At 33.8% G+C, this 20,845-nt stretch overlaps 2 protein-coding genes across 4 annotated transcripts; one reads left to right on the top strand and one right to left on the bottom strand.

Annotated features, from left to right (window-relative positions):
* The first annotated feature begins 3,887 nt into the window (after positions 1-3,887).
* On the top strand, positions 3,888-6,829 carry LOC131601242 (uncharacterized). Of its 3 annotated transcripts, none has more exons than XM_058873015.1 (4): positions 3,888-5,477; positions 5,606-5,908; positions 6,190-6,416; positions 6,519-6,829. In XM_058873015.1, exons 2-4 carry the CDS (start codon positions 5,824-5,826, stop codon positions 6,651-6,653), a joined length of 447 nt encoding a protein of 148 aa, XP_058728998.1. In that variant the 5' UTR covers positions 3,888-5,477; positions 5,606-5,823; the 3' UTR covers positions 6,654-6,829. The 3 variants fall into 3 exon arrangements, with proteins under 3 accessions (XP_058728998.1, XP_058728999.1, XP_058728997.1); XM_058873016.1 differs by having other exon boundaries at positions 3,888-4,437; positions 4,636-5,908; XM_058873014.1 differs by having other exon boundaries at positions 3,888-5,908.
* Positions 6,830-8,235: 1,406 nt separating this feature from the next.
* On the bottom strand, positions 8,236-8,881 carry LOC131604106 (uncharacterized). Its single transcript, XM_058876595.1, has 2 exons — positions 8,735-8,881; positions 8,236-8,625 (listed from the first exon to the last, which is right to left on the bottom strand). The coding sequence occupies exons 1-2, from the start codon at positions 8,879-8,881 to the stop codon at positions 8,236-8,238; spliced, it is 537 nt and encodes a 178-aa protein (XP_058732578.1).
* Between the last annotated feature and the right edge of the window lie 11,964 nt (positions 8,882-20,845).

Here is a 20,845-nt window from a genome sequence, read left to right on the forward strand (position 1 = left end):
ATTGAGGATGCTATGCAAAGAAAGCTCTATGAGATAACTGGATATAAAGAAGGTATGTTCCCTGTGAAGTATCTTGGAGTCCCACTCACCTGCAAGAGACTGACTATACACCACTATCTACCTTTGATTGATAAAATCCTGGCTAGAATTCATGATTGGTCGGCTAAGCTCTTATCCTATGCTGGTAGGATTCAACTGGTAAAAAGTACTATTTCTGCTATTGCTCAATACTGGATGAGTTGTTTCCCCATCCCAAAAATGGTCCTTGCCAAGATTGATAGGATTTGTAGAAGCTTCATTTGGACAGGTACTGATAATAGTAAAAAGAGTCCAGTGGCATGGAGCACTGTTTGCAAACCTTATGCTCAAGGAGGTATGCAGATCCTTAATATACAAGTGTGGAACCGGGTCCTTATGCTCAAATGTTTGTGGAATTTATGTAGAATGGCTGAAAATCTATGGATAAAGTGGATGCATAGTTACTATTTCCAGAAATCTGATGTCATGAATTATGTGGTGAAGAGTCACAATAGTTGGATTGCTAAAAGTATTTTGAGCCAAAGATTGATCATTCCCACACTGCAACAACAGTAGGATAAAGCTCTCCAACAACAAAAGTTTAATCTGAATGTATTTTATAAGGCCCTTATAGATGATGGAAGTCGAGTATCCTGGAGAAACATTATTAGAGACAACAAAGCTCGTCCCCGTGCTGTGTGTTGCTTATGGTTGGCATGCCACAAATGGTTGGCAACAAAGGTGCGATTAGCAAGACTGAATCTGCTACAAACACATGATATGAGGTGCTGTCTATGCAAACAGAGTGCAGAAGACATGGATCATGTCTTTTTCCAATGCCAAGTAACTCTACCTATCTGGAAAAACATACTTGAGTGGCTGGAGATACAGCATATGCCCCAGAAGTGGGAGGATGAATTGGTCTGGCTTACTGAAATTGCTCGAAAGAAAGGATGGCGAATTGCCCTTTTAAAAATTGCTATTGCAGAGATAGTTTATAGTATGTGGTCTTTAAGAAATAGAGTTTGTTTTGAGAAAATAGATATTACACATGGGATAGAGGATAGTATTAAAGACATCATTGTGTATAGGGGATGTCAGTATAGGAAATATAGAAGCCATCTTGCAAAGCTGATGTTATAGGTTTTTTTGTCTTTTGGATGGTTGGATCTTCATGATCACCATTTGTTTGTAATCGGTTTTTTGAATTAATAATATTTACTTGATTCAAAAAAAATAGTCTAAAATTTACACTAAAATAAAGTAAATTAAATTATAAGGGTTAAAATAAATAAAATTATAAGGGTTAAAATAAAATTGTCACAAAAATTATATGAGGAATTCATAGTAAACTTATGTAATTACTTCGCGCAAAGGTATAATTAACTAAGTTTGCCTTTTTAAAATGATGATTTTGCCTCCATTTTTATTTACTGAACAGATAGATTTAGAGAGCAGAATAATGGCGTGTTCTAGTAAAAACTTAATAACTGAAAATTTGGAAGCATTTGAGTTTTGAACCGGTAACACCAAGCTCCTTGTGCAATGGCTAAACCGTCGGGCTACACACAAACGAGTTGTTTCATAATTTCACTAAAACATATATATTTATGATTTCAGTATTATAATTTATTAGATGGTTTTTTAATCCACTTCTTGATACTCGTAGGCACCTAGCGCAATTTCATTAATGCCCCCTGATTACGGAGCTACATCTTGATACACCTCTTGATACTCTTAGGCACCATTTTTTGCCAAAATTTGATTTTTTCTAGAGCTACATCTACAAAAGTATTTTAAATTGGTAAACATTGGAAAAAACTTCAAATTAATTCAGTTCAGGGGATTTTCCAGAGCTATATCTACGAAATATCTTAGCACCAGAATGTTCCGTAGATATAGCTCCAAAACGTTCTGCTATACTCTGAACCAGCATGATGACTCCCCATTGTTGTTTTTCTTCTTCAACACTCACCATCACCAACCTAAAAAACCATACATCATCAATATCATTTTTCACTCTAAAGCTTCAATTTTTTGGTGCAACAAATCAAAGGAAGCAAGAAATACTAAATTTCAGATAAAGATTCAACTTTGTCCATTACATTTCTCACATTAATCATGATTTTTTTGTTAAAAACGTAACCTTTATTCCGTAGGTACAGCTCCGAAACGTGTTGAGGATGAACACGTTCCGTATGTACATCTCCGGAACATGTCTATGATATTTTTTTGCAGCAGTTTTGTAATTGTGTTGTTTTTTTTGTTTACAAATAGGTATGGTTCACCCTGATAATATCTCCAAAGAATTAGTTTCTACATACGATGTTTCCCCGAATGTTCAAGGGGTTGTCATAAAGATGGTAGATGTCGGCGGTGACTTAAATAACAAGCAACAATTTGATGATCGTGATGGCATGCTCACATGGATTCCTAGGACTACAACTAGACTTATTTTTGGTGTGGTAATAGGAAGCTAGGATAATGGTTCGGAAAGAAGAAACATTTTTGTAACAATGTTGTGTGCAAGAAGCGGGAAATATCGTACTCTTCTACGAAAGTTTAAAAGAGATGACACAAGTTGTAGAAAATGTGAGTGTCCTTTTAAAATTCGTGGTTATCTGTTGGCTAGCAAGAAGTGGAAATTTAGTGTTATTTGTGGTTTGCATAACCATGAATTATGTTTAAAGTTACAAAGTCATCCTAGTGTATGTCGGTTCAAATCGGAAGAGAAGACATGTATTAGTGACATGACCTTGAATCTTGTCCAACTGAAAAAATATACTTGCCACATTGAAACAGAAGGAACCCGACAATGTATCAAATACAAGGCAAGTGTACAACATTCGGTATTGGACTAACAAGGCGATTAGGAGAGATAGAAGTGAGATGTAACAAATGTTGAGATTGTTGGATGATAACAGTTATGTGTCCCAGTACCGAACTTGCGACGATGGAGTTACAGTCCGAGATATTTTTTGACTCACCCACTACAGAAATTGTCACTCACATACTCACATCACTGCCATCACATGCTTTTGGAAAAGTGTTAACAGAGCAATAAAAAAATATTGAGAATTGTCATTGATCACGTGGGAAGTACAAAAGTGTTACAGAGCATTAAAGCAATATAAACAAAGTTACAAAAGAAAGCACAAAAACCAAAATGGAAAAACAGAGCACTTATAGAATCAAGGAACAAGGAACGAAAACGAAAACAGAGCAAAAGCTTTAGCTTACTTCTTTCTTCTTCTTCTTCTTCTCGGTATCAAGATTCGAAAACGCCGTCGCAGAGAATATCAGTGCAAAATGAATTTAGGATTTAGGGCTACTAAAAGTATGTATTTATAACAAGCGGGTTAAATCGGGTTGCACTTGACCCGTGTAAAAAAGCCCTATTTTATAGATTTACGAGATTTTTTTTCTTCAAAATTTATGATTTCGCCGTGATTTCCGCTTCATCACGTTCTTGCTTGTGATCCAAATCGGTGGAGGTGATTGAGATCGCAAGATCGTGCAATTCTACGATCTGGATCGTGATCTTGACAACATTGATATATATATATATATATATATCTACTATCTACTATCTACCCATTACAAAAGAATTGACCAATGTACCTAATTTTCCCTTTCACCAAAATATTTTTACACTACAATAAGGACAATTCCGTAACCTTCTAATTATATCAATTTTTCATTACAAATTACCCATATAGCCCTTTGATCAACATACTATACATACCTCATTTTCTCCTAATAAAAAGGATGTTTCAGTAACTAGATAAATAAGTACTATGGATGTCCCAATTCATGCCAAGTGTACCATGCCCATTGGTGAGATATAAAAACATCTCTGCAAGTCTCCCTCTCTCTCATACTCTCTTACCTCACTTTTTCTGTTCTATACTTCTCCATCTCTCCCGTTTTCTTTCTTCTCTCTTTCCCACTCAAACCCTAATATTTTCGTCCATTTCTCCATCCAATCTATGACCACCACCACCCCAATGGAAAAATCAAAGGCATATTCATACTCTTTGTCTCACGGCCTTCTTAATGAACCAGATAGATTTTTATTTCGAGAAACTTCGTCGTCCACCTCTGTTTCGCCTTCTCCGACCATCACAACTCGAAATGGAAAAAGGAAAGGTTTTTCTTGCAATTTCTCCTTCTTCGATGTACTTTTTGTTGTTAACATTTTCTACTGGATGATTAGTAAGGTTTTGGAGCATATGATATGAATTTTATGTATTGTTGTGTGTAACATCTAAAAGAGAGGATTTTGAGAAGTTGGTTCTTCACTTCTTAGTTTTTGACAAGATTTATATTAGAGAGGAGAAAACTGGAACAGGCATAGAGAATCTTTCATCTTCATTGTAAGAAATAATTAAATGGTTTCAAGGTTTTTGTAGTTTCAAGGTTTGTATCTGTTTCAAAGTTTTAGTTTTTTCATTTTTTCAATGGTTCATATGCTTATCAGTATGTATTATTTTATCTTTTTATGCATTGAAAGTGTTTGATAAAAGATCTACATGTCTTTGTTTTTCCCTATTATGCATTGTCTTGCCTTTATAAAATCAGTTCAGTTTAAATTCAACTAATACATTTAACATGTAGGTTTCTATCCAAATTTCAAGACACTAAGCAAGACGATTTGAATCACACGCATCCAATCAGCTTTTACACTTCTGTTTATTTTATCCATACATCCGGATGTGTTTATTCTGCTACTGACCTGGTTTTGCTTTTTCTTATATATGACCACATGGATGACATTTCAACATGTTAGTACTCTGTCATATTTAAACATTGTTGTCATATTTAAATGACTTTTTCCGCGGGTTTTCATCAATGAAACTCTCAAGTCTGAAGGTCTTTGCTTCGCTTTTAGAATGGTCTGCGATTTTTAGCTTTTCTGATTCATAGCTATTCTGTTTGTAAGCTGTGTATTTTCACTAACTTGTCTTTTAGTAACCTCTCTTTTTGTAATATTTTATGGCTTATGTCGGATTCTCTTGGTTTTCTAACTTCTGTTCTATGTATTTCTGTATGCATAACAAAAACAGTTTCGAAACAATATATCTTTTAGTTGTTTCTTAAGTGTGTATTTTGTTTAAACACATATACTTATGTTCTATGTATTTTTGTATGCATGAAAAAACTGGTTGATGTTATTTAATTAAGGGACTAATTTACAATTTGGTTAATTCGCGATACTAAATTGTAGTATCTCATGGACAATGCCTTAACCTGTTAAAAACTGTCATTTAGATATTAAATGGACTCAATTGTCAACCTCTCTTGCATAGTATGGATATTCCATTTTTGTGTTTGTTGACATTATATATTAAATGGACTCATTTTATGTTAGCTTATTAGATTTCTTAACTTTCTATAGTTTTATAACTTTCTATAGCTTATCAAGAATTGCAGATGCTGCTTTATTCTTAGCGCCTATGGTATGCAATCTGATCTGTTCTTTACTTCATATTTCCCATCTTTGCCTCCTTTCATTATTTAATGCTTATTTTTTAAGTATCATAATTGAGTTTTCATTTGTAAGATTAAGGTTATTTTGATGTAATAGGCAGGTATGTATGCTTGAAATCGTGTTGTGGACATCTTTTGATGCAAGTTTAGGCTATTCTTTTGGAAGATGTACATGGTCTGATCAGATCCAGCAAGTTTTTTGGGAACTGTTATGCAAACTCCAAATTGCAACCAAATGATTCTTTGGCAGGTTGGCAAGTTGCAAATCGATATTGATGCAATTTGCAGTTGATTCACAGTTATTGCTATTGTTTGATGTGGTTTAATTACAAAGAGCTGGGAACGTTACCGTCGGGAAACTACTCAGGCACAGTGCTTTTGATTTTTCTACGCTTCAGTGGTTAGTCTCTTTTTTTTAAAGATTAACCTGCGTGCTTTTATAGTATCAACCTCTTTTACAGATATGTGAAATTTTGTTAAACTTTGAAATTTGACTTAGAAGAGTTGATTATTTGTAAGTATCAACCTCTTTTCATTAGCACTACTGAAAGTGAATATTAAATCAACAATGTGTGACTATTTGTTTTTTTAGAGAGAGAACACATTGATATATTAACTTGATGAGTCATGATGTTTTGATGTTATTGAAGTTTTATTCTCACAACATCTTAATCTATGCAGATGAAACAAAACAATCAAGCAAAGTTTTCTTGAATTTCTTTAAGGAGAGGCACATATTTGCTTCTCAAGGAACGGTTTCTACTCGCTCTGCAGTGTGTTCTTCTCTCACCACTTCTGTTGCTATCTCTCATGGTGTTGCTCATTCATTCTTTCATGGTTCTTTGGGATTTTCTCTCATTGTCATGTGTGATGTTGTTGTTACGAGAAATCTTGGCTACCAAGCTCAAGTATGTATGCTATTCTTCAACTGATTAATTTTTGTTACTTTGTATGTAATCAACACCTTATTAATTTTCTCTCATTGAGGTGAAAATTGTGTGTGGACACAGGTGCTTAATACGCTTCTTGATCAATTGTCTGGTGGCGCGACTCCACTTTTTGAAGAGAGGCTAGAAGAAGATGTTGAACACATTGATATATTAACATCAACAAATATTTTAACATATAATGTGCAGGTGTGGTGATAGTTGAAATCAGTTTGAAGAATTATTTTATGGAACTACTAATGCTACTGGCTATTGATTTAATTATTTTTTAACATTAAAAAATATTCATAGTATTTAATTCCAACACAAGTTGTGTAAAATTGACGGTATAAAATATTCATTGGCAATATATTATAAAGTATATTCATTGACAATATATTATAAAGTATTTTTTTATATGCTATATCGTAAAACAAGTTGTTGAAGATGAGATTATTAATTTTTATCCTAAAGCAATTCATTTAATAATATGTATAATTTTATTTTAAATTTAAATATACGTCAATATTTTTGACTTTATTTTCACTTTAACTTATTGTATCCTTATTATGTTTTGAGACAAATTATCCACGACTACATCATTTTTATTAAAATTAATTCTAATAGATTTTCAATATATCATGGTGATGCATTTAATTTTTATATATTTTTTCATTTAATTTTTATATATTTTTTATATTATACTTGCATATATACATTTTACATAATATTGATTATCTAATATAAATAGTTGTATCCGTATGGATGCACGGGACATAACCAGTTAGATCCAGACAAGAAAATATGCGTAAAAATTAATATTGATGATTAATATTTTTTGTCTTATTCAATTAATACAATTTAATTTTGCGATAATTTTACATTTTATAATTAAATAGCTTATTTTAAATTTACATGTGTATCTAAATATATTTTATACAATATTAAATATATTTACATGTTATTAGGCTGTACTTTACGGGTCACTATCAATAAAATACATATTTTATTTTCTTTCTGTCTTATGGGTCTATTTTTTTCTTTGTATAATTATTTAATAATTGTATAATTCATTTCAAATTTATTTGTATTTAAATAATTTTTATAATGTATTTTTTAATTTAATAACATTGAAAATTTATTTATCTCACGAGTCACTAACAAGAAAATATTTATTTTAGTTTAATCAATCATTATTTTAATTTAAGAGACTAAATCTTTATTTTTAAATATTAATTTTCCTCCATCTCACAATTTTATTTTTTCTTCATTGTGTATGATTATTTAATATAATTAAATCTATATGATTACTGTTCAATTTAAAAAAAAGTAAATGACCTCAAATTTTGCATTTATATTTAAAATTTTCCATTTATATTTGATACAATCTAATTGTTATGACATGAATTATCACATTAACAATTATTTTGTTTTTTCATGTCATAATTATTATTTGAAAATTCTAAATTACTATATATTTTTTAAGTTATTTAAACAATATCATAATTCAATTACCCGTGCGGGAGCACGGATCTCTTACTAGTGTATATATATATATATATATATATATATATATATATATATATATATATATATATATATATATATATATATATAAACCAAAAGACATGTTAATAAACCAATCTATTTGATTTGATAATAGTAATATATACCAAATTACATGTTACTAAATCAATCTATTTGATTTTATAATACTAATTTTATATAAAAACAGTAAACAAATTAATAATGCCTGCATTAAAAAAAACCAATACAAATTTTTAGCACATAAATTATAAAGTTACTCAACTAGAGAATAATCTACTTCATATTTTACATTACAACACCAATCATAAGTACTCTTCAATGATTCAGGCTTTGGCAGCTCAAGAAATTTTATATCACATGATTCCCAATTATAGACCATATAATATCTAGGAGGAAATCCAACTTCATACACAGAGTTGCTCTCATACCCCCATCTATTTGGGTTGCTCAATGATTTACAGCTTTTCCACGAAACATAAAATAATGCAATGTCACCCAAAGTTTTCAATTCAACATAACTCATTGTTGACAAGTCTATTTTGTAAACTAGACAATCATCTCTATCAAGATTTAATGCAACCACTAAAAGGTGCTCGTCACAGTTAACCAAGTTACAGTTTGAAAAGAGTATGTTGGGAGTATTCTTCAATTTTAGAAACTTAATAATTGAAGAATTCAAGTTGAGTATACCTATCTTGCCTTTGTTAGTTATAAGATATATTATGTTATTCAAAACCACAATGTTAGTATACCTTTCGCTTTCTATTTCGGATATAATTTACCCAACCATTATTTCGCGATTGATAGACATGCAAATTGCCATACTTTTTGCACAAAACCAACAAGACAAATTCCTCGGAGCATTTTTCAAAAGCAAGCAAGGCATGGTATTGATCCATAGTGTAATCAAGTTCAAAGGGTGATGATGTATATATTACCTTCTTTATCCTTTTAAGTGGATTGATTAAAAGAAATGTAGAATCATCCTTTAGAATAATAAAATATCCGCTAGAATAGGCGACATACATAGGGCGGGTGGTGAAATTAGAGTAACTCATCGCCTTCCTCATCGTCTTCTTCAAGTTATAAACTTTCTTATTGGGTAGGGTAATAAAGCAATATGGTCGTCCCCTACGAGGATGACCTGAAATCTCAACAAGAAATGGTTCTTGAGATGATAAAAAATTTGATTTATGGAATGTCCTCCAATTCTTGCAGACACCGGAAAATTGAAAAAGATCTTCAAAATCAAGTTTTTCGGAAATAACACCGAGCAGGAAGTTCACATAATTTCCCTCTTTTTCCTATATCACAATTAGAATAAAATAAAATAAAAAAGTAACAAAAATAAATAAATTTTTATAAAAAATTATTTAGTTCTTTTTGGTCCATGCCATATAAGTAGTAAAAAATTTATTAGAAAAATAAAAGAAATAGCAATCAAATAAAAAATATGAGGTAAAAAGCACCAAAATTCACATTTGTTTTGGAAATTAGTAAAATCTATCTCAATGACATGTTTATAAATCAAAATCTAAATTAGTAGTACTAACCAGAGGTCTCACGTGGAAGTGTGATTCTATGTTCCTTCGGCATGAATTTGTTGAATTCAGAAATTAAATATGTATGCCCTTTAAACAAGCTCTTGATTTTTGCTTTGAAACCACTTATATGAAGAGAGTTCTTCTGGATTCTCATAGCACTGAAATCTCTTAGGATTTTTATAAATTGATTATAGATTTTCATGTTATATTGAAATGCAACTTTTACAGCCTTTAGAAACCCTAATGCATTATCAGTATCACATCTTCTAGAGTTCTTCACAGAAGAAAAAATACTCAATTCAATTTAATTCATTACAATTGAAAGAAAGAAAAAAAAGTAAAAAATAATAAATGATTCGGCACATACCATTGCTTTTGAACTCTGATTTTTATTTTTATTTGCACAATTGAGTAGTTGTAGAAGGGGTTTAGGAGACATGAAAATTGGTTTAGATGGAGACGTGAAGAAGATTACAGATGTAAAACCTAGTTATATCTAGGTTAGTGAATAAGTGGATATGAATTTTTTTTTTTTTTTGGAATTAAGGATTGGACTCATAAGCTTGATTTTTATTATTTCATCGTATATATTAAATAATAATTCTATAACTTCTTCCTAAAATTTATCCCAAAAACTCTCTCCAAAATAAACTCAGCTATTATTTAATTAATAATTAAAATAAAATAAATAATAATAATAATAAATTAAAATTAAAATTAATAATAATAAAATCCTTTTACCCACTAACTATTAACCAAAATTAAAAATTATTAATAATTAAATAAAAAATACTAATTATTAACACCTTAACACATAAACACGTGTTATAATTTTAAAACCCACTGTCACTTTTCTAAATTTAAAATTTATTTTAAAAAATAAAATTAAGTAATTAATTAATTAAAAGAAAATATAATAGAATAACATAAACATAATCCTATAACTTATTTCTAAAATTTCTTTCCAAAACTCGCTACAAAATAAATTCACCTATTATTTGATTAATAACTAAAATAAAATAAATAATAATTATAAAAATATATTTGGATCAATTGAGAAATGCCAAGGCATAAGGAAAGGAGTGGAATATATAATATATTGTTTTAATAAAATTCACCTATTATTTGGATCATCATGAAATGTATTTTTTTGTATAAAAAGTTTGCTAAAGAAGTTAGATTATGGAAAAAGGAGGATTGAAAGATAAAATTTTAATGATGTTTATTAATTATAAATTATTTTCATAGATACAAATTTTGAAGTATTAGGAAATGTGTTTTATTTTTTAATTTTTCTTAGAGAAGTAGAATTATAGAAGATGGAGAATTAGAAGATGAATGTCATAAAATAATTTTTTCATTTCTTTTTATTAGTTAATATTATAATATGTTATGTTATTTTAAATTTATTGATTTTTATTAATTATTGATTATATTTTTTGTTTGGTAATGATTTTGAAGTTCTTTTAATTTTATCGTATTTGTTAATTTTAATTTAATATATCATTCATTTTTTATCCTTATTTATTTCTATTTTTATTATTTTGCTTATCATGATTGATCTAATTGTTATAGTTCAATTTTGAATTTTATTATTTATGCATGTAAGATAATAAGTTTATTTTTTAAAATAAATTAGTATATGAACTTTATTATTTATTTATGAAGTTTATTATTTCTTTTAATTCAAACTATTACATTGATAATATTTTTTATTAAATATATATTCAATATAAATATATAAATTATTATTGTAAACATCTATTTTTTATAGTAATTTACTTATATATGAATAAATATCGTCCATTGTGAAATATAATGTCTTTCACAATGGTTGATTAGGTGATATATATTTAAGAAAAAATTAAATATTTTTGCTTATAAATAAAAATTAGAGCAAACAACTTAAGTTATCCAAGCATCGTTAGAGTAGCAAAATGCATCCAATTGTTCCAAATTCAAGAACTGTAAAGGTTGATAAACAACCCAATTAAAAGAAAATTAAATAGCTTAGATTTAGGCCTTCCTTCTAATAAAATAAAATTAAATAGCATCACAAAGAAAATTCATCATATTCTGTTGACACTATGTCTAACCTTTTATTTTACAGATTAAGGGTAATTTAATCAGGAAGTATACCTTGTTCTAAGAATCTAAAGATATTTAATAGTGCTATTGTTGAATTTTTTTTCTTTATATTTAGGGTGCCTTATGATTTCATCTCTAAGTTTTATGAGAGTATATTTCTAATTTTGAATCAGATTTTAGTAAAATGAAGTGTGACTTACAAAGAAATATAGTGTATGTAACATGCGTCATAAAAAATTAGAGTATTTTTGAATTTTCATATAGGTGACTCTCCACCCTTTAGAGTGAGAGAAGTCATTCTCAAAAACATTTATTTGCTTTGGGCTTAATCTTGGCTTGGGCCAACCATGTTTGCACTGAAATGAGAAAAATTTATTCGTACCCCAACGTTTAGCTTTGTATTCCTACATTTTTCAAAAAATACCAATGTTACCCTTTACAGTTTTTAACCATTTAATCATTTTATTTTTTACCACTCATCAATAAAGTCAGAAATTATACCCCTACGCACGTCTTCCAGAACACTTTTTTCCATAACACTTTTTTTAAGTCATTCGGTATGAAAAAATTACTAATCGGAATTCTTTCACAAAGACTTTCGATTTACATAAATGCGTCCAGAAGACTTTAATAAAGTGCTATGAAATGGATCAAAACAAACCGGAACACTTTATTAAAGCCTTTTGGAACGCATTTATGTCAACTGGAACACTTCTTTAAACTGTTACGGAATGCTTTTTAATTTCTTGTTTTTTCCCTTTTTTCAGGTATGGAAATTCCGCTCAAAATTTGCCAAAATAAATGAGACATTTATAGATACCATTGGTGCATTCACAACTACTCAAAGATTCGTTACACGATAAGAGATTATAAGATGGATTAAAGAGAGTGGAATTGGCAATAGAGTGACCGTTATTATCACTCATTCAGACACCGAAACAGGCAAGTGAGACAGAAGTAACAAAGTGATATTTGATTGTGATAAAGGGGGAAATGCAAGGACAACGTGATACTCAAAGTGCAATGAAGAGATGTGGATGTCCATTCAAAATCAGATGTCAACGCGTCCAGTATGGGTGTCAGCTCATTCACCTTTTGTGCACCTTGCTTGTACGACCATCTCATCACCCTAAGAAGTCTGTGATTCTCAGATGGAATCTAGTTCTCTCCTCTCTTTCTAACAGTGGGAAAATACTCGCGAATCCAGCATTGTTACAAAATTAATAATGTTATTATACACATAAAAAATACATCGATTAAAATACATGAATTAAAATACAATAATTTAAAATACATGAACTAAAATACAATTAATTAAAATACAATAAATTTAAGAAGAGTAGGATATCCACCAAGCTGCTTGCAACTGAACATCGAAGCATCACCGAAATATCTGTAAAGAGTGATCAAAGCAGCCAATGCCCAATTGTAAAAATTAAGCATGTCCACGTCTCTAAACAACAACAAATACCATGCCTCCACAAACGTAAAAGTCTTGTCGGAAAAAATGGTGCGGGAATATATGGTCAATTATAGAAGTAAGAAGTAAAATTTTCTAAAAATGACATGTTTGTGTGTCACACATTGCTCCAAATTTGTTGACTTTCCTGTTTGTTTTATAAAAAAATTGCTCAAAATATAAAAAAGACAAGACAAAAACGCACATAAACACAAATAATATTTTAATGTCGAACAAGGAAACAAATTAGATAGTAATTACTTCAAGTTAGCAAATTACATTAGAAAAAAAAGCTTTTTATATATATATATATATATATATATATATATATATATATATATATATATATATATATATATATATATATATATATATATAATGCCCTCGTGCTTCCGTAGATGCACTCTCTAAACCCCAAACACTCTCAAACTCTCAAACACTCGGTCGAGATTGTCAACATCAAGTATCAAGACATTCCATCAAGTTCAAATCGTTTTTAAATCGTAAGTTTTTAACATTTTGACTTATTTTAGAGTCTTTTGAAATCGAATTAGAATATGATATTTAGGTGTAGAAATGATTGGATAGGATTAAATATATTGTTTAGAGACAATGTAGGTGCTGTTTGTGGTTTATTTTGGCCGATCAAGCAAAAAATGGGTTTTTGGGTGACTGAACAGTGCAGATACGCCATTTTGGTGTTTCTGAGCTTCAGGAACTTTCGTAAATGAACATACGAAAGAGATGAATGTTAGTGCATCTACTGAAGCACCATACATTTTAAAACTAAGGTGCTTTCGTAGGTGCATCTACGGAAGCACCATACATTTTGAAACTAAGGTGCTTCCATAGATTCATCTACAGAAAGAGTTTTTTTATTTCTTGTTTATTTATAAATCATTTTTTATGTATAGATATATAGTAGCTAAGTAGATGTTATCACAATGCATACATTATGACTCACGGTCTGGATAGAGATATACATGGAAGGACTGTACAACACGCATTCGTGCGGCGTGAACGGGTGTGTGTAGTATCTCAGGTGACTAATGGAGTTGATGTTCAGCCTGATACACCCGCTCCAGTTGGGCCTTCTACATATGTCCCAATTGAGGGGCTCTCTACGCCTGTTCCAATTGATACAACCGCTCCAGCCGGGCCTTCATTGTCAACATCAAGTATCAAGACATTCCATCAAGTTCAAATCGTTATTTAATCGGTAAGTTTTCGACATTTTGACTTATTTTAGAATATTTTGAAATCGAATTAGAATATGATATTTAGGTGTAAAAATGATTGGATAGGTTTAGAGATATTGTTTAGAGACAATGTAGGTGTTATTTGTGGTTTATTTTGGACGATCAAGCAAAAAATGGGGTTTTTGGGTGACCGAACAGTGTAAATACGCCATTGTTGTGTTTTTGAACTTCAGGAGATTTCGTAGATGCACCTACGAAAGAGATGAATGTTAGGACATTCCGTAGGTGCAACTACGGAAGCACCATACATTTTGAAACTAAGGTGCTTCCGTAGGTGCATCTACGGAAGCACCATACATTTTAAAACTAAGGTGCTTCCATAGATTCATCTACAGAAAGAATTTTTTTTAATTTCTTGTTTATTTATAAATCATTGTTTATGTATAGATACATAGTAGCTAAGTATATGTTATCACAATGCAGACATTATGACTCACGATCTGGATAGAGATATACACGAGAGGACTGCACAAGACGCATCCCTGCGGCTTGAACGGGCGGGTGTAGTATCTCAGGTGACAGATGGAGCTGTTGTTCCACCTGATACACCTGCTCCAGTCGGGCCTTCTACATTTGTCCCAATTGAGGGGCTCTCTACGCTTATTCCCGTTGATACACCAACTTCAGTCGGACCTTCTCCATCTATCCCAGTTGAGGGATCTTCCCCGTCTACTACTACTTCACGGAGGCCCGGGGATGATGTTGAGGGTTCCTCACAGATGCCACCCCCCCTCCCGCAGACGTCATCGTGGCACTTCTTCTACTTCTATTTATGTGCCAGTGCTAGTGACGGGAGATATAGGATATGTTGTGCCACTTCCGACAGGACACGAGGATGAGCCGGTGCCAGAGCCTATCTGGTATCCTGGGGGTCCTATAGACGCATCCCTTTTGACAGGGTATGACGATCATGCAGCTAGGCGTATATGGGATGGAGAGGTATTTTTTTTTGTTAATTATTTTTTTTCTTCAGTTTCTGAATTTTCTTATTAATAATTGTGTTTATTTTTTAAAAAACTTTAGGATAAGGATCCACGGAGGTTCTACAACCATGGCTGGTCGATTGCGGGTCTTGCACAGCCTGATGAGTCGTGGTTCTAGGATGTACTAGCAGCTTCTGGTCTGAGGGACCTCTGTCAGGTGGGCTACACGATGATACATAATGGGATGTTGATGGCATTTGCAAAGAGATGGCATTCGTTATGAGACTTCCTCATTTCATCCTCCTTACAGCGAGATTACCATCACTCTAGATTATGTGGCATCCCTCCTACATCTACCTATCAGGGGTATCCTCCTTAGTCACGGTAGGCTGACGAAGGAGGAACTGATGGAGATGTTGATTGTTGAGCTGGGGTGCGATCTGGATGACGCACTTGAGGAGGAAGAGAGCACCCGCAGGACGCATGTGAGGTTTCACACCTTGTAGAGGTTATATGACGTAGAGCTTCTTGCGGCACATCAGGCTGCTGGCGATGAGGTGGAGGCGGATGTACACAGAGAGCGGGCGCTAAGATGTTACTTCCTATATTTGATAGACACTCAGCTCTTTGTGGACACGATTTCGTCGTACACAGACGTTGTCTACCTGATGTACTTATCGGATACAGCATGTATCCATGAATACAATTGGGGAGCGGTTGTACTGGCATACAGTTACTACATACTAGGAGAGGGATGTCTCTGGAAGGCAATGACGGTGGTAGACAGTTGTACTCTTTTAGTGGTAACAATCTTATCCCCTTCTACTTATTATATATTTGTGATAGTAAATTCAAATAACCGTGTTTCTTTTCTGGCTTGGATACTACAACACTTTCTAGACATTATTGGCTGGGGAGAGGTGCCGACCTACACTGAGCTCATGTCGCGTGCCAGTAGATTCAGCCCCCGTAGAGGGAACTAGGAGCCGTTACCTTACAGGCGCAGACTTGGTTGCATTGATGTCGAGGACATACGTTATAACTACTATGTTGAGCACCAGGAGACGGTTCCCTTTGATGAGATGGAACTGTATTATGGATGGTTAACCGCCAGCTCGACCATCCTTGTACGATTTCTTCCAAAGCGCGTTATGCGTCAGTTTGGATACGCATAGACGATACCTCGCGACCCAATAGTCTTCGCTCATATCACCATGACTCGTCGGCAGTTAGATGAGGTCTTTGTAGACTGGGAGAATCACATGGTTCCTGAGGAGGCTTGGGCGAAGAGAGCAGAGAGAGACTGGAGCTGCGTCGAGGGGTACATCACCTGGTACTATAGGGTGTTACACCCGTACATGCTGCCCGCTGCACCTGGAGATCCGTCCAGACCAGCCCATGAGGAGATTATGCAGGCTCATCAGGCTGAGTTAGACCATGCTCACGATCTCCTTCCTCGGTGTCGTGAGATACCTGACACGGGACTGGGAGCAATTGTAACACCCCAAATCTACCCCTCAATAATAAGAGAAATAAGAGTATAAAACATCGAAACAAGCAACAAATTTGAGGCATCACATATTCGACTTAAACGAACTACAATTCATGCTCGAAGTACATGGATACATAACACTTATATCATAGGAAACTCATAATTCATCGAACATATAAATCCAAACAACTTTATCATATTGCAGCGGAATCCAAATAACAACATAATATCCAAGTCTTATATTCTTGACAACATGGCACAATGTGTCCAAAACATGTTCACAAGACTTAACATCAAAGTTCAAGAAAAGATAATCGACATAAAATAAGAAACAAGCAAGTATCGCAAACATTCCCCCCGAGTGCTACGTATCAGAGCATTGACACACCGACTCGAGCTATAAGGTACACGGCTACTCCACGTCGTTACCAACGGAGGGTAACATTCAAACATAAGGGGTGAGATATCATTCATTATAAAGAAACGTATGATAATATTCTAAGCAAGAGAAAGGATCATACATTGGTCACCACTTCTCATCCCCATACTCAATACAATGATTTCACAACACATAATCAACTTAAGGAACGATAACAATGTCATCAATCCAACTATGACAATATATACAATTCGCAAGTAAAATTCCACACAATCGCAACAAACATCTCATCATCAAGTCACCACATCATAATCAAGTAAGACTCGAATGCAATTCACATGTGACTCGACTTATGCAAATGCATGTGGTACCATTTGGAGTAAAACTCTCACGTCTCAAGATTTGTCATTGGGCACACCGTCGCTAATTGCCATTAAGGCCACCGTCACTTTTTACCATTAAGGCCACCGTCTCTTTATGCAATGGATGTGACTCACTAAATGCAACATCCATACAAACACGACATTCACAAATACATCACAAATACCGACTAAACATCATTACTTTTATAGTAATTCACCACTTCCCAATCACGTCGCTACGTTGCACCATCATACAACAACACACCACTTCACCACACAAATCATAACATCAAACAAATACATTTAAAGAAGGATTTAAAAAGGTTTATAAGCATTCCTAAATCATATTCATTAGAAAGGTCTCGATTATAGCTTCGCATAGGTTCAAAAGGCATTTAAAAAGGAGTTCCGGTTCAAAAGGTACATCATTTCAAAGTTTAGGAAAAATTCTGCAAAACAGGGTTCGCGGCGCCAACAAGGTTCGCGGCGCGAACTGAGCGAATCCAAAAATCCCTAACTTTCTGCCAAGCAGTTCGCGGCGCCAACAAGGGGTCGCGGCGCAAACTGAGCAGATCCAGTTTTTTCCCAAGTTTTGCCAAGAGGTTCGCGGCGCGCACAAGGGTTCGCGGCGCGAACTGGTGATTTTTCAGAAAACCCCAAACACAGAAAACAGCATACGAAACCCATCCAAAAACCCCTAAACTCAACCCAATCAAGTTGGAAAACACCAAGCATCACGAATATCAATAGAATACATGTTATAGACACAATTATAACACCTATTATGGGTCTTCTAACATCATAACATCTTCAATCATGCTTAGATTCACAATTTCATAGAAGTCAATTATAAACTCTAACAATCTCTATTCAATTTCTACACAATCATGGATAACAACATATAATCAAAACCCCACCCAAAACATCATCATACATCCCTTTAGCATGAAAGAATCCCACCCTTACCTTAGTTTTTGGATTGAAGCCAACTCTATCTTCAACCTTGAGATTCTCCTCTTTCTCTTCACTCTACTCTTCTTTCACCAAAAACTCCAAAATGAACTTCTAATTTCTATTTCCTCTAAAACCCTTGTTTTAGTTAAACCCTTACTATCTTAAATTACTAATGGGCTCTAACTAACACCCCTCACTTACTAATACCGACTTAGGCCCAATTATCAACAACACTTACTATCTTATATTATTACCAATAATTCCCAATCAAAACAACATAAAATCAATCAAGCATATAATTAACACATAGTCCACAATTAATTCACATAAATAAGGAATTAAAGAAAAACGGTCGTTACAACTCTCCTCCACTTAGAATATTTTCATCCTCGAAAATTACCTCAATCGAATAACTCATGATACGACTCGCGCATCTTGCTCTCCAATTCCCACGTCATACTTTCACCGGTAGTTCCCGACCAAACCACCTTCACCAAAGCAAGCTCTTTTCCTCTAAGCGCCTTCGTTTCTCGATCCTCAATTCTTATCGGCATAGTCTCCACCGTGAGATTATCCCGCACTTGTACATCATCCATATGAATTACATGCGAAGGATCAGGAATGTACTTCCGAAGTTGCGACACGTGAAACACATCATGCAAATTCGAAAGATTGGGCGGTAAAGCCACCCTATACGCCACATTACCAACCTTCTCTGAAATCTGATACGGTCCAATAAAACGAGGAGTGAGCTTCTTCGACTTCAAGGCTCTCCCTACTCCGGTAACCGGCATAACTCTCAAGAATACGTGATCACCAGCTTGGAATTCTAAATCTTTCCTCCTCTTGCCATGGTAACTCTTCTGCCTACTTTGTGAAGTCTTCATCTTCTCACGGATCAACTTAACCTTCTCGGTAGTTTCTCGAACAATCTCAGGTCCAAGTACTACACTCTCACCCGTTTCATGCCAACACAACGGAGTCCTACACCTCCGACCATACAACGCTTCAAACGGTGCCATACCGATACTCGAATGGTAACTATTGTTGTATGTGAACTCTATCAATGGAAGATAAGTATCCCACGTACCTCCCTGCTCAAGAACACAAGATCTCAACAAATCCTCCAAAGATTGAATCGTTCTCTCCGTTTGACCATCGGTCTGAGGATGATACGCCGAACTCAACCTCAACTTAGAACCCAACGCCTCTTGCAAACTCTTCCAAAAATCTGAAGTGAACCTCGGATCTCTATCCGAAACAATACACAACGGAACACCATGCAACTTCACAATCACACGGACATAAATTTCCGCCAATTTCGAAACCGGATAAGTGATGTTAATAGGTATGAAATGAGCCGACTTCGTAAGCCTATCAACGATCACCCAAATCGAATCATGTCCTCTCATGGTATTCGGCAAACTTGTCACAAAATCCATGGAAATACTATCCCATTTCCATTCCGGGACTTCCAACGGTTGCATTAAACCAGCAGGCTTCTGATGTTCAACTTTCGACTTCTGACAAGTCAAACATGCATACACAAACTGAGCTATGTCACGCTTCATTCCAGGCCACCAAAACAAATTCTTCAAATCTTGGTACATCTTCGTAGCTCCGAGATGAATACTCAGATTACTCCTATGACCTTCCTCAAGAATAGATCTTTTCAAATCCACATCATCAGGTATACAAATCCGATCACGGAACCTCAACACACCGTGCGCATCTAACTTGAAATCACCATTCTTAGCTTGGTCGACTCCAATCATTGAATCAACCAATTTCATATCCAACTTCTGGGCTTCTCTGACACTATTCAGAAAATCATTGTTAATCTTCAACATACCCAATCGAACACTCGTAGGAGTCACTTCACATACCAAACTCATATCTCGAAATTGCTCAATTAATTCCAACTCCTTAACCATCATTGCCGACATATGCAAAGTCTTGCGACTTAAGGCATCAGCAACAACATTAGCTTTTCCTGGATGATAATTCAAACTGAAATCATAATCTTTCAACAGTTCTAACCACCTTCGTTGTCTCATATTCAATTCCTTCTGATCAAAAAGATACTTCAAACTCTTATGGTCGCTAAAGACTTCAAATCTAGAACCATAGAGATAATGTCTCCAAATCTTCAACACGAACACTACAGCAGCAAGTTCTAAATCATGCGTAGGATAGTTCTTCTCATGAACTCTCAACTATCTCGATGCATAAGCAACAACTTTACCATTTTGCATGAGCACACCTCCTAAACCCATCTTAGAAGCATCACAATAAACCACAAACGATTCTTCCGGATTAGGCAATATCAAAATCGGTGCCGACGTCAACCTTTTCTTCAACTCGGTAAAACTATCTTCACAAGAAACATCCCACACGAAAGCC

Source organism: Vicia villosa, linkage group LG5 (assembly GCF_029867415.1).
Source record: "Vicia villosa cultivar HV-30 ecotype Madison, WI linkage group LG5, Vvil1.0, whole genome shotgun sequence".
NCBI classification, from domain to species: Eukaryota; Viridiplantae; Streptophyta; class Magnoliopsida; order Fabales; family Fabaceae; genus Vicia; species Vicia villosa.